Source organism: Papaver somniferum, chromosome 7 (assembly GCF_003573695.1).
Source record: "Papaver somniferum cultivar HN1 chromosome 7, ASM357369v1, whole genome shotgun sequence".
Taxonomy (NCBI): Eukaryota; Viridiplantae; Streptophyta; class Magnoliopsida; order Ranunculales; family Papaveraceae; genus Papaver; species Papaver somniferum.
The window spans coordinates 216568999-216582187 of record NC_039364.1 but is presented as its reverse complement, the minus strand read 5'-3'; the positions used below and the strand labels follow the sequence as shown (position 1 = coordinate 216582187).

At 35.3% G+C, this 13189-nt stretch overlaps 2 protein-coding genes across 2 annotated transcripts; both read right to left on the bottom strand.

Annotated features, from left to right (window-relative positions):
* Nucleotides 1-3915: 3915 nt before the first annotated feature.
* Nucleotides 3916-6093, bottom strand: LOC113293351 (cytochrome P450 86B1-like). The gene is made up of 2 exons (XM_026542007.1): nt 4647-6093; nt 3916-4517 (listed from the first exon to the last, which is right to left on the bottom strand). Exons 1-2 carry the CDS (start codon nt 6000-6002, stop codon nt 4104-4106), a joined length of 1770 nt encoding a protein of 589 aa, XP_026397792.1. The 5' UTR covers nt 6003-6093; the 3' UTR covers nt 3916-4103.
* A 562-nt stretch (nt 6094-6655) lies between these two features.
* On the bottom strand, nt 6656-12397 carry LOC113299560 (uncharacterized protein YpgQ-like). Its single transcript, XM_026548596.1, has 10 exons — nt 12195-12397; nt 11982-12012; nt 11777-11795; nt 11486-11583; nt 11169-11187; nt 10881-10978; nt 9664-9762; nt 8493-8665; nt 8060-8151; nt 6656-7010 (listed from the first exon to the last, which is right to left on the bottom strand). Exons 1-9 carry the CDS (start codon nt 12306-12308, stop codon nt 8065-8067), a joined length of 738 nt encoding a protein of 245 aa, XP_026404381.1. The 5' UTR covers nt 12309-12397; the 3' UTR covers nt 6656-7010; nt 8060-8064.
* Nucleotides 12398-13189: the final 792 nt, after the last annotated feature.

The following is a 13189-nucleotide window of genomic DNA, read 5'->3' as shown; positions in this document are numbered from 1 at the left end:
TTTATTGGTGTTTTACAGTAGCTTTGTCATTTGTCTTCTAGTTTAGTTTCCTGGATCAAATATTCTAAAAATTATTATTTTCGTTAATTTTGTTATCAATACATATAATCAAATACTCATGTGCCGTAATGATGCATGTCTTGAAAAAAAATATGACAAAGTTTTTCATTCTTTTAATAGTTAGAACTCAACAGATATAGGTCCATAATTTGAATGATGTTGTACATCCATCAAAGAATCACCAATCAATGAATAAGCTTGATAAAAATTACAAATTTCTCTTCGTCCCAGATTTTTCAAATCCACAAGATTTATATATTATTTTTAGAATGATCTTGTGAGGTACAATCGATTAGGAATTTCTGCAATCATTGAAGAGTGTAAACTATCTTAATTGTTGAGGTTTTTCTTGATATCTTCTTAATTTACCTTTGAATATGCCAATAAATTTACATTTCCTTGATTTAATATCTTTATGAAAGAAATCAACAAGCTATTTGTTAGAGGTAGAACACTACATTCCGATCAGAAGTTTGATACCAGGCTAGTGTTTGCACTGGTTTACTACAATGTAATGTTCAGGTTGGATTAGGTCCCAGGATTTTTCTGCATATTGTGGTTTTCATTGTTAACAAAATTATTGGGTGCGTGTGCATTTTTTACCTTTCTGAATTGAAAGTTTTCTTTTAATTGTTTTAAATACTACACATGTTCATTCTCCTCTTTAAACCAAAAAGTTGGTGGTGTACTAGGTACCCTCTTCTTTTCACACCCCAAGGAAAGTTTTTCACGTAAATCTCTTATACAAATTTCCTCTCCACATACATGTCGAGCAACATCACTGGGAATATTATACGTTTAGAAAAATGAGAGATAATGTATCTGCTTCAGGAAAGTATATCTTTCCCTCAAGACAAATATATGAATAACATCATATTACCATAACAAATATATTTCATTGGAAAATCATATCCCATAATTTTGTACTATATTTATCACCCATCACATTCACAACTCAATGGCCAATACCCCCACCTTCTTGTGTTTAAGATTCCCAACATCTCTCTTATGATCCTACAAAAATCAGAAAAAATATTTAAGTAAAAAGACCAATTCAAAAACATAATATATTATTTTTTTTGAAAAGAATTATTTAGGATCATCCCTAATCAAAAAGAACTTAGGTAGGCATAGTTAAAGAAATATTTTCCAAAAAAATGAACCTAAAATAATGTTTTCTCTCTGTATTTCTTCTTCCCAAAAGTGAAATCAAAAACATGATACATAAAACAATAATCAAATATTAATAAGTTTAGATTATTACCTTCATCTCAAAAATCTTTGAAACCCTTGAATATGTTGGATATTTTCAAATATGTTTTTAGCTATGATAGTGGAGTTCAGGAGACGACAACCTCCTCCCACTTCCCTCGGCTATAGTCGACCTAATTCAAGTTTCATTAAATTTGAACAGACAAGTCTCTTCCCATATTCCACCATCGAGGTCTCTAGGAGGTGTCTATTGGAGATGAAAATACATCTTCAATGGACATGAAATCTCCTAAAAGTAGTGAAGATGTTATCCCATTCAACAACACCAAAACACTTTGATTTTTTTATTTTTTCTAAACATCATCAGAAATCTATTTTTTTTTGTTCTTCTATAGATCAAGGGGTACAAACCTTGAATTTAATTATGTTATTATATGGCTTCATTATACCATGAAGGTGTTATTTCACATACGCGTTGTAATCATCAATTTGATCGGGAGGCTCATAATAATTGTCTAAAAGAAATTTTTTAGAGCCTCGAAGTCGGAAATAAAACATCTCTGATTGTTTTTCATCCTTTGTATTGGTGTAACTTTCCAACAAAATGCTAGTAGGAAAATAAGATTTTGGCCACATCTGCTGGCTCCCCATTAGGCCTGCTAGCAACAATGTGCTTGCATTTATGCTAAGGTTTCTTCGGTTTCTTCTCTTTCAGTGGATCTATAAGTGCAAGTGGACTTGCGAAATTTTTTTCTTCACTTTTATTCACCCTCTTCTTTTTATGTCTTTTCTTCTTGAATCTCCTCTTGTTCTACTTCTTATTCAGTCTCTTATTTTTTGTCCTCTTGGTTGATTCTTGTTGTTGAACGCTTGATATGACCAAACCGTAGTAATTGCAAAGACAAATCAACATTTAGGGTTATAAATTATGACCTGGTCATATGTTACTCACTATTAGTTACAATGTGTCCTAGGGTTGTGTATATAAATGAAGACATAATTGTAGCTCATTAAATACTAGTTACAGTGTGATTTACGACTAGGTTTTGTAAATTACAGCTTGTAGGACATCTACTGTAAGTTACAATTGTAATCTACAGTTAGAGCATCCAATTTCTATAGTTAGGTTCATTTAATTTTTTATAGTATGGTAAATCTGCGTCGACCTAGTCATATACACTATACATGTTTGTACTTCGTATGGAAAGTGTTAGATCACTGCTCGATCGAACTCGCAAGTGTTGCTATCTCAAGATTGTTTGTCAAGTTTAGTTGTCAAAACTATAAGTCTTGATTTCTAATATACTTATAGCTACGTATCGGATTATGATAGAATGTTTAGTGGAGCTTTAGACTTCACGGAATTTATCGATTGAAGACGAAGAACTACTAAGGGGAGCTTGTGGAACTTCATCAACAAAAGGTATGAGGAGACTTGAACTCATCTATATATCACTCATAAGTCTATTCTATTTATCTCCTATTGAGACAAAGTCATATAGCTATATAAACTTTACATTATACACATTTGATATTTCGAGCTGAGTTTAACTCGATTATATCTTTCTCGAAATATGTGTTGGGAAGCTTTTTGCTTTAACCACGTTCATCATTATTCTTGACGAAAGTCAAAAGATGATCATGTGAAAATCACCTGGTAACATCTTATATGGTTCTTATAAGTCTCTACACTCTCATTTTTGGTGGGAGTGTAGAGAGTTATAAGAAGAATATATCATCAAACAATTAGATTCAAATTCATTGCCGGTTGAGTTTGGTAAACAAAATGACGCTAAAATGTCAAGATTATGTCATTTTAACCATGTCAACGGATCCCACCCCTTCAAAGTCGGGAAGGATCCGTTGACATGGTTATAATGACATAATCTTGACATTTTAGCGCCATTTTCTCTACTAAACCCAATCGTTAATCAATTTGAAGCTAAGATTTTGGTGACATGTTCCTCGTATAAGTCTCTACACTCCCACCAAAAATGAGAGTATTCCGAAATACGAAATTTCACCATCCACAAATTTTAATTTCAACCGTTAATCTTCAATGGTTGATACTCAAAATGGTAGACGGTGGTCTTATACATCTCGGAATACTCTCATTTTTGGTGGGAGTGTAGAGACTTATAAGAAGAATATGTCATCAAAAAATTAGATTCAAATTCATTGCCAGTTGAGTTTGGTAAAGCAAACGGCGCTAAAATGTCAAGATTATGTCCTACCCCTTCAAAGTCTCTTGCAGCCCTAAACCCAAGTCTCTTCATAAAACATTGAACATTACCTGGAAATCTGAAAATGAGATATCTTAAGACTAATTTTACTTTTACCATCAACAACAGAAAGTAATTGCAAATTTCTGAATCACATCACCGTTTTAAGACTTGTAAAGCAACTCCATGCACGCACAAATAATGAATAGATGGAACATCTACATCTTGAGTTGTTTGGTCACGGAACTATACGTGAAAGTCATTTTACTAGATTCTAAAGAATTGTCATGCATATAAATACATGTTACCACAAGATCGTTAGTTGTTTCATGATATTTGCACACTTCTTATTACTTTAGGGTAAATAACTACCTGACAACTTTACAAGTGAAACTTGCATGATTGAACCCCCATTTTTGTATACATAAACCCCAACATCGTTTCAAATTGTTACTACACGCAAATTGCTACTATTACAACACCAAATTTCGAATTATTATCGTATACAAACATTCTTAGATACTTGTAATAACAACACTAAAACATAATCTTATATACTTCTTAATCAGTTCCAAAATCGAAACAGCTGAGCTCGATTCGTACTGCTAACTAAGATTCAACTTTATTGCATGGTTTGGCAGATGGATGCATGATATCATCTCTCTTGTTAAGGGTCACCTTCAAACCATGTTTCATGTACATAGTCAGTGCCAACTTAGGGGTCACCAAATGATTCTTCACCACATTTACTCGATAATGATAAATAATTGATGCTGCAACAAACTTCATCTGATAGTAGGCGAAATCTTTTCCTAAACAAAGCCTTGGACCGCCGTTAAATGCAGTGAATTTATATGCGGATTCGCTCATAAAACGTCCATCTCTTAACCATCTTTCTGGCTTATATTCTCGACAATCTTTTCCCCATATACTTTCCATTCTTCCCATTGCGTAAATTGCATATATTACTTTGGTTCCTTTCTTTAGAACTGTTCCATCAGGGAACACTTCATCTTCAACTACCTGATTAATCATCAAATCAAATGCTCAAGTTAGTACAGTAATATAACAAAATCTAATAAGTTCGCATTACACAGCTGCCCGTAGAGCGTCAGTCTTGTAAACTGAAGGTCTGTAGGGAAAGAAGATTACCTCCTTGTGGTCCAATGGAACAGATGGGTACAGCCTTAGAGCCTCTGAAAGCGCAGCTTGCAAATAATCCATTTTCTTCACTTCCTCAGGCTTGAACACAATAGTACTTTCATTCTCCGTCACTTCGACGTTCTGTCGTTCCCCAATAATACCATAAATTTCTTCAAGAATTTGTTTCTCGACATTTGGGTTCCTACTAACCAACCAGAAAAACCAGCTTAATGCAACTGATGATGTATCTCTTCCAGCAAGAATGAAGTTGACACAGATATCTCTCAAGAATTTCTGCGAAAATGGCTTTCCATCGTCGTCTTTTAGTCTCATAAACGCCGTTAAAAGATCTGACCTCGGCTTGTTATCGATATCATAATCGTTAGATTGATCCAACAATGAAAGTTCTTTGTTCCTTGTACGAATTACTTTATCTGCAAATTTATCTACTTCACTTATTGACTCCTTAAGTTTCCTTTCAGAACCAATATTCAGATATCTCATGATTTTCCATACAAAGGATGGCATAATGAAACGTAAGACCGTCATTTCTGTTGCATCTTCAAAGGCCCGAGCGAATGGAATTTCTGGCAAACCTAACCCAAGACAACCAGGATCAACACCAAATGCTAGCATACAGACATTATCAAAAGTTAGTCTTAAAAGAACATCCTGTAAATCAACTGAGGCAGAATTCTTGATTAATTCATCTAAGACCGGTAAAAGCCGAGAATGAACAAGTTCAACCAATGATTCAGTAGTTAACTTCCGGGACCCAGATGAGTGCAACTCAATACTTGCAGTCTTCCTTTGGCTACGCCAAGTCTCATTATCGGCACTGAATATGCCATCACCAAGAAGGTCGCATACATTATTGCGAAAGAATTCACCTTTTGGAAAATTTGTAAATTTTGTCTTAAGAAGGTGTTCTAAATTTCGAGGATCGGCCGTGATCACAGAATTGAGACTAGTAAACCAAGGTCCCCTAAACGTAAACGTACCGCGTTGCTGACGAATCACATCAGTAAGCCATTCATAGATATCAGTGTGTATGTGTACAGCAATCAACAAAGAAGGTAACATACCAACAAATGGCCAAACAGCCAAACCATGGCGTCTCCGTTGCCTAAGAGAATGTATAGCTACGAAAAACACGATGGCAACAAAAAGTTCAAGAAGTTGGATCTCAGGTAAAAGAAAGATACTCCCAGAACCTATATTTCCGGCGACTTCGCCGGAGAAGAAGCTAGTTTGATTGGTAAGATTCATAATTTTAATGGAGAGGAAATGAAGGATGAAAGAACTTCTGTTAACCCCAATTTTCAAGATAATACAGGGGATACATGAATGTATTTTGGAGTACATGGACAATTGGTGTGACTGTCCTCATGTGTTATAATGTGTGCAATTTGTGTTCCTTGCGTGCTTAGCTTTGGTTATCAGTTTTAATTTGGTGAGCTGAAAATTTTGAGGTGTAACTGTAAAGTTTTATAATTTTGCAAAAAATGGAGGTTTCTTGAAGCCAAGGGTTTCCCCCAAAGTTTAAACTATTTTTTTTTTCAGTTGACAATTATGAGTTGAAGTCTTTGAGATGGTTTGGAAATTATCTTAGTATATGAATGGAGGGTCTTATTTTAGTTGTTGAATGCTTCTACTTCTTTTTCTAAGGTTTTTCTTTTTTTGGAAGATAGAAGTTGGTGTGACAGTTGATCTGTAGTGCAACTATCACAAAATTTTAAAATGTGCTGTTTGATTATGAGTTGCTGCAACTGGAATAGAAGGAACATGATATAACTCGAATTGTAACCATGAAAACTAACTATTTGATTTTCTTTTTGAGCGCCTAGGTCAGCATTAAGTGAGGTGAGGTATGCAACTTAAAAGTGTCGAAGATAGAATAAACTAGCTAACTCAATGCGCACAAGGCCTATCCTGCTTAACGAAAATGATACCGGAATTAGATTTGTACTCAAACGAAAATAGGAATAGACAGTTTTGGCCTTTTGGGTTTCTTCTCCTGGTACAAACTCTAAAATATTTTCTAACATGAAGCCAGAAGGAAACTATTCCTTCCAAGGTTCCCCAGCTCCAGTCAATAGTCTAATAGGTAGACGATATCCGTTCGAGGTGGTATAAACATTATCCAGTATCTAAAACCACAATTAGCTAGCAAACAAATTAGTTATATCAGCTATAAATTTATACAAAATGGAAGCATCAACATGATTTACACTTCAGAGTGTAATACCAGTTGGTATTTATGCCGAAAGCTTCGGCCACCAGACCACAACTATTTATCAATTGCGCTCTTTGCGCTTCACAGATGATTACGGTCCTCCTCCGGTGAAAAATTGTAGCATAAATTTGTTCTCCCTGTCCACATGATAAAAACAATTATTCTCCAGAAAAATACTCCATTTTCACATGTGCATGATCTAGAATACTTTGTAAAGTGTGCATGATACGTCAGTTTCTGTTGATATTAACCCAAGTGGCATCAAATTTTCTGAATTTCATTTACCATTTTTGCAACTTCTAATTCTTCACGCCTAATTTCCATCAAACCTATGTATAATTTTCTTGGTCTGTTTGCATTTTGGTTATTTTGTGCATATAGCCCTAGTCAGCTAATGTTGCTCATCAACCACTCGGTGAAAACATACAAATTCTTGCCTAAATGATTAAGGTGCAAAAGCTTAGATAATCTAAAGTCGATGACAAGAAAGGAGAAGTTTTCCTGAATTACTAAACCTAACTCTGATAAATTTGAGATTAAATTTGCCAAGTGAAATAAAGAAATTCCTTCAAGTTCTTAACACAGTTACCATAATAAAATAGCGAGTGACTAAGGAGATCAATACTCTTAGTATAGGTTGAAACTATTTGGTTCTAATTTACACCCAAACTACCTACAAAGATATTTGTGACAAGCTGATAAGAGAATGTTTTTTGGGCCAGATCAGACTAGCATCCGAAATTGGCGGCTCATAAGATTCATCGATGCATCCAAAAATCTAGATTCCAGAGTGACTGTTCCTTCCTTGAGATTAATCAGTTCCTTGTGGATTTAACATTTCTACATACGTTTCAGTTTCATATTAGTAAAGAAGACACGCTGTATTAGAAATTTAGAATAGGAAGTTTGGCGTAGTATTGGGCGAGCTAAGGTTGGTTTCAATTAGATAACCGTTACACTTCCCTCGTTGGTCCCTACACGGAGGAGAATTGAGGATTTCATACATATCACATCCTAACTGGCTGGTGGCGAAGTCAAGGGTTTGACACGCATCTACAGCTGAGCAAAATTGAGATGTCGAAGATATTATCCCAACAAATATCAACACTTGGATTGTCTCCATCAGAGCCCCTTGAAGGGTTGCATAAGAATTATCGTTCTAGACATGTAAGGCATGTAAATTTACCTTGTTTAAGATCTTCCATCCCACTTTTCATAAAACTCTGTTAAGAACTCCTCCATGAACTTGTGCCTTTTTTCTGCTCTTCTCTGCCCAGCCTGAAATAAGCATACGCGCGAGATTGTTATTTATTTTCGCTGCTGCACATCATGGTTATCAAGCTCTGTTTTTAAACCTAGTGATTACAGACTCGCTCGAGGAGCCAAGATAAGCCAGTTCTATAAAACATCAAATATCAAAATTAGCTTCATTCCATACTCTTCTAATTAAGAAAATACATGAACTACATTTCATTGATGCATATCCTTAGACAGTTGGGATGAGGTTTAACAATTCGAGGACATATCAATGAATTATAGGACACTGAGTTCGAGAGAAAACAATAGTTATACGGATGCATACTACTAAAATCTGAGACATTCATACTTCAGTTACGTACCTTTGTTTTCATCAAGTCCTTCAGCTTAAGTAGCTTTTCATGAAAATGATTGACAGTAGTCTGCTCGGTTTTATTCATATATTGCCCCTTCGATAAATGTAATCGTGGATGAATGTTAGGGTCATGCAATACACGGCTCCTACTTCCACCAAATGTGAAGCATCGTGCAATTCCTGTATGCAAAATAGAGATAATAATTCGAGGGTCAAAGTCAGAAATCATTGGACATTAGGTAAAAACAGAAACAGGATAACAATATAGAAAACCTACATCATTAGCATTTGGGGTATACACCCACATGTTATACAGTGGAAAAAAATCTACCTGCCCAATTCTTGGAATTTCTTAGGTTTCTTGAAGCCTAGTCCAGCTCTGGGCTCTGGATGAATGGACAGACCATAGACAGGATGGTAAAGATTATGAAGGATGACAACAACATACAAGACTTTCCTAACTACCAATTTCCTAGAGTGGTAGTGTCATGTGTAACACCTCTCTCTCAGTTTCTACCCGCTATTGTCCCAATTTCGGCCTCTGCCCATGGTACATGGTTTTCCAGAATAAGTAAAAGGTTCATGCAACATTAGAAAAGAGATACACCCTTAAAGCCCTGTGCCAGGGTTGTCCTTAAGCTGAGTGGGGATATTCAATAGTCCAACTGACCATAACCCCACTAACCCCAATACATGGGACTAGTGGAGATCAACAGACATGTGGAATCACAATGCACCAAATCTATGGTAGAGATTGGTAACCAATGGCAATACTAGTGCGAGCTCTTTGATGCCACATACATACCACTCATGCGAGGTAGACATCTTTTTTTCTTTTTGGATGAAATTACGATTCATTAAACTAGCAAAAAGAGTGAACAATGTTTGAGTTACACATTTTATCAATCATTAACTGCTTCCTACTTTGATCTATACCTATAAAGAATATTTGCATACTATTAGTCTTAATAAGAAATTTAGCTAAATGAGAGGTAGACATCTAACCTAAACAGAACTTGGAAAATAAGGTAACTGTATATTTTGGCTAAAATATGGCAGAAGCCACTTAATCCACTAAGCTGTATTTAAGTAAAGAAGGAACCGCATTTGCTTCAAAACCAGGTGATCTTGCAATGAGTATGTCCTCCACGCTTTATGACTAAAGATAAAGAGATTACCAACAGCTCCAATTGCATCAAGACGGTCAGCATCTTGGACGACACCAAACTCTGGAGAAAATTCAGCACTTTGGTTACCCGCAAGCTCCTCTTTGAAACCTGAATTAAAAGAGAGTATCAACCAAAAATCAAAAAGGAAAGAAGTAATAACATCAGGGATATCAAGTTTATTAAGCACAGAACACTGACTTAGGATATCTTAATACATGGCAGCAGATTAAATATTCAAAGGTGACAATTGAAACAAAAACAGCATTAGATATTAGACCAGAAGTCAACATATAAGGTTCCATGGTAATTAAATTAATATCAACGAAATAAAAACTACAAAATTAATAGTAACAACATAAAGTGATCAAGGTTAATAAATGTTAGTACGACTCCGCCAGCTAGATGGATGGTGTATGTTCGAGCATAACCTATTGAAAAAACTGAAACCTGAAAATTCACTGGTAATCATAGCCACATCAATTAAGAAATCCCGACGAATGATACACGGAAAATTGAATTTGCAGATATGTTTTCAACTGGCCTAAAGAATTTCAAATATCATTTACTTGCATAACAGTCTTTATCAGCCATCCAAGCTGAAGCGCAACAGATGCTTTGTTGTATAAGATAGACGTATACATATAGAAGTACTGACAAAAATGGGAAGGGGGAAAACTAAGCAAATACTAGTGTCAGAGTGAACCCTGTGTAAAAATCGCTGGAGAAAGAAATGAAAATTTTCTTCTGCCATTAGGAATCAACCACTGAAGATGCAGAAAGAGAGTCATTGAACTGTTTTAAGAACACAGGGCCTAGCTGGCTATCATAAAAATATATCAACTAGGTTTGAGGTGATTCCGCTTACAAACTCATTAAGTTTTACGATGGTTTTCTGTCCTGTTTGGGTCCGTAAGATAATTATCTTAAAATTTAAGTTGTTTTTCATGAGCTAGCTAATAGTAGATTTTTAAAAAATGGGTTAGGTTTCATAGAGAATGGGAAAGCATTTTAAAATTATTAAGGCTAATATTGCTAGAATTCCTCACTTGTACTATAGGACTGTTTTATTCCTGTACCCTAGATGCCCCATGAAATTTGATGAAATACAAAGAGCCTAATGATACTAGTACGATATTTCAGAGGAATCCAACATTTGATAAGTTACAAAGGACCTATATGAATTGAAATCACATGGAAATGCAGGATAGCTTTGTAAAGAACATTACCCATTCCTTTTATGATACTTAGTATTCTTTGCCTCTTGCTCTCCTCAGCATTCTCTGCCTCAAGAAACCTCTCAGTAATCATTTCTTCAGAAGGATCTCTATAGAGTACATACAAGAAAAGAAGAGGAAACTGATAAGATAAAAAGCTTAAACTGAAACAAGTAAAATGCAAAAAAAAAAAAAAAGAACAGATTATGCAAATGAAATTAAACAAGACACAGCAGACGCTACCCCAATCATTTAACATGAGATAACATGAAATGAAGAACTGCACGAGTGAATGCATACCTCACATATTTGTAGTCTCCTGCATCAAAGAGCGCAAAATTAGCAATTAACGGAGGATCATAAGATGAAATAATAAAAGTATTGTTATAAAATCCCTTAACTGAATTATTAAGGCTAATATTGCTAGAATTCCTCACTTGTACTATAGGACTGTTTTTTTCCTGTACCCTAGATGCCCCATGAAATTTGATGAAATACAAAGAGCCTAATGATACTAGTACGATATTTCAGAGGAATCCAACATTTGATAAGTTACAAAGGACCTATATGAATTGAAATCACATGGAAATGCAGGATAGCTTTGTAAAGAACATTACCCATTCCTTTTATGATACTTAGTATTCTTTGCCTCTTGCTCTCCTCAGCATTCTCTGCCTCAAGAAACCTCTCAGTAATCATTTCTTCAGAAGGATCTCTATAGAGTACATACAAGAAAAGAAGAGGAAACTGATAAGATAAAAAGCTTAAACTGAAACAAGTAAAATGCAAAAAAAAAAAAAAAAAAGAACAGATTGTGCAAATGAAATTAAACAAGACACAGCAGACGCTACCCCAATCATTTAACATGAGATAACATGAAATGAAGAACTGCACGAGTGAATGCATACCTCACATATTTGTAGTCTCCTGCATCAAAGAGCGCAAAATTAGCAATTAACCGAGGATCATAAGATGAAATAATAAAAGTATTGTTATAAAATCCCTTAACTGAATTAGAGGAATACAATCAATTTAAAGAACTCACATCAACATACAAAAAGCCAAATGAAAAAAAAAAAACTACCTTAACAAGAGAAAGAGGTAACGATTTACCAATATCATGGAGAAGCGCAGCAAGTTCAACCTAACAAGAAAAGATAAATACCCTTTTCAGAATAAATCTCAAAGAAAAATGAAAATGGAACGGGGAAATAATCAGGTTATAGTTTTTGATTGCCTCTAAATACCCTAATTTTGTTAACTCCTAACTTAGTAGAAATAAAAAGCAGAACAAAAATCAATTAGGTTTTTTATTCTTGAACATACAATTTCCATGGGATCAAGGGAAGAGGATAAACCTTCTTCTTTTGCTAAAGAGAGAGCAAGGTCTCTAACCCTGAAAACATGTGAAGCATCATGAGATGCATCGTTTCCTTTCATGGATGATATTACCAGCTTCTCTGCTTCGCTTATTACACTCTCAGTCACCTCTCAGCTGATGATAAGAGCAAATGATAAGGAGAGATGATAGACACACCGAAGTTTTACACTTCGTTGTGTCCCGCAGAGGATCCAATGGCCAGTATTTTAGCGTGCTTAGCATCTAGAAAGGGAAGGGCAGAAGTGGGTCCCCTTCCCTCTCACATCCCTTTCTCACGGTGTGTTTGCAGTACATTTTTTCGGTTTGTTAATCATTTTTGAATGATAATAGCAAGCATGACTCCCACTATGGATTCAATAAACATGAAAAATCGATGGGCAAACTAACAAAGTTATTGATTTGTTGAGTGAGACGAAAGAACAGACGCGCGCTTGATGAAAAACCGGGCGGTTATAGTATGAATGCTGGCGTGTGTCGCACAACCGCCCGTTTTTCCTTCACACGCCAACGTCTTTGCTGAATTCTCCCGCGTTTTCCCCAAAACCGCCAACGGCTATATCTGGACAGTTGAAAAATCTTGTCATCCAACGGCTAGAACTTTGAGTTCTATAAATACTCCTCATACCTCATTTCAACTCCAAATTCACACATTCTAAATCTCTTCACTCTCAAATTGATACGTAACCGATCAAGGGTACCTAGAGTTAGTGCTGCTGAATAGGAAGTTAGTAAAAGAACACGAAGATAAATAACAGAATTCAAAGAAAAGAATACGATTGATTCTTCTAACTTCTTCTTTTTCTATTGTCTTGAGAATAAAATCTATTACAAACCAAAAATATGGTTGTCTCCCTCTCATTTTTCTCTCTCTTTCTAGCTTACAAGTCTCCCCTTTTTATATGAGGGAAAACTTGTCGTAAAAGAAATAAAAGTTATGAGC

Bases quoted from the DNA above. Each gene is read 5' to 3' on its own strand.
- LOC113293351 (XM_026542007.1), bottom strand. From the start codon at position 6,002: ATGTACTCCAAAATACATTCATGTATCCCCTGTATTATCTTGAAAATT. The intron at 4,518-4,646 runs GTAATCTTCTTT...ATGATTAATCAG, and splicing joins TTCCATTGGACCACAAGGAG to GTAGTTGAAGATGAAGTGTT.
- LOC113299560 (XM_026548596.1), bottom strand. From the start codon at position 12,308: ATGAAAGGAAACGATGCATCTCATGATGCTTCACATGTTTTCAGGGTT. The intron at 12,013-12,194 runs GTATGTTCAAGA...TTTTCTTGTTAG, and splicing joins CCCTTGATCCCATGGAAATT to GTTGAACTTGCTGCGCTTCT. The intron at 8,152-8,492 runs GTACGTAACTGA...TGCTTATTTCAG, and splicing joins AGGACTTGATGAAAACAAAG to GCTGGGCAGAGAAGAGCAGA.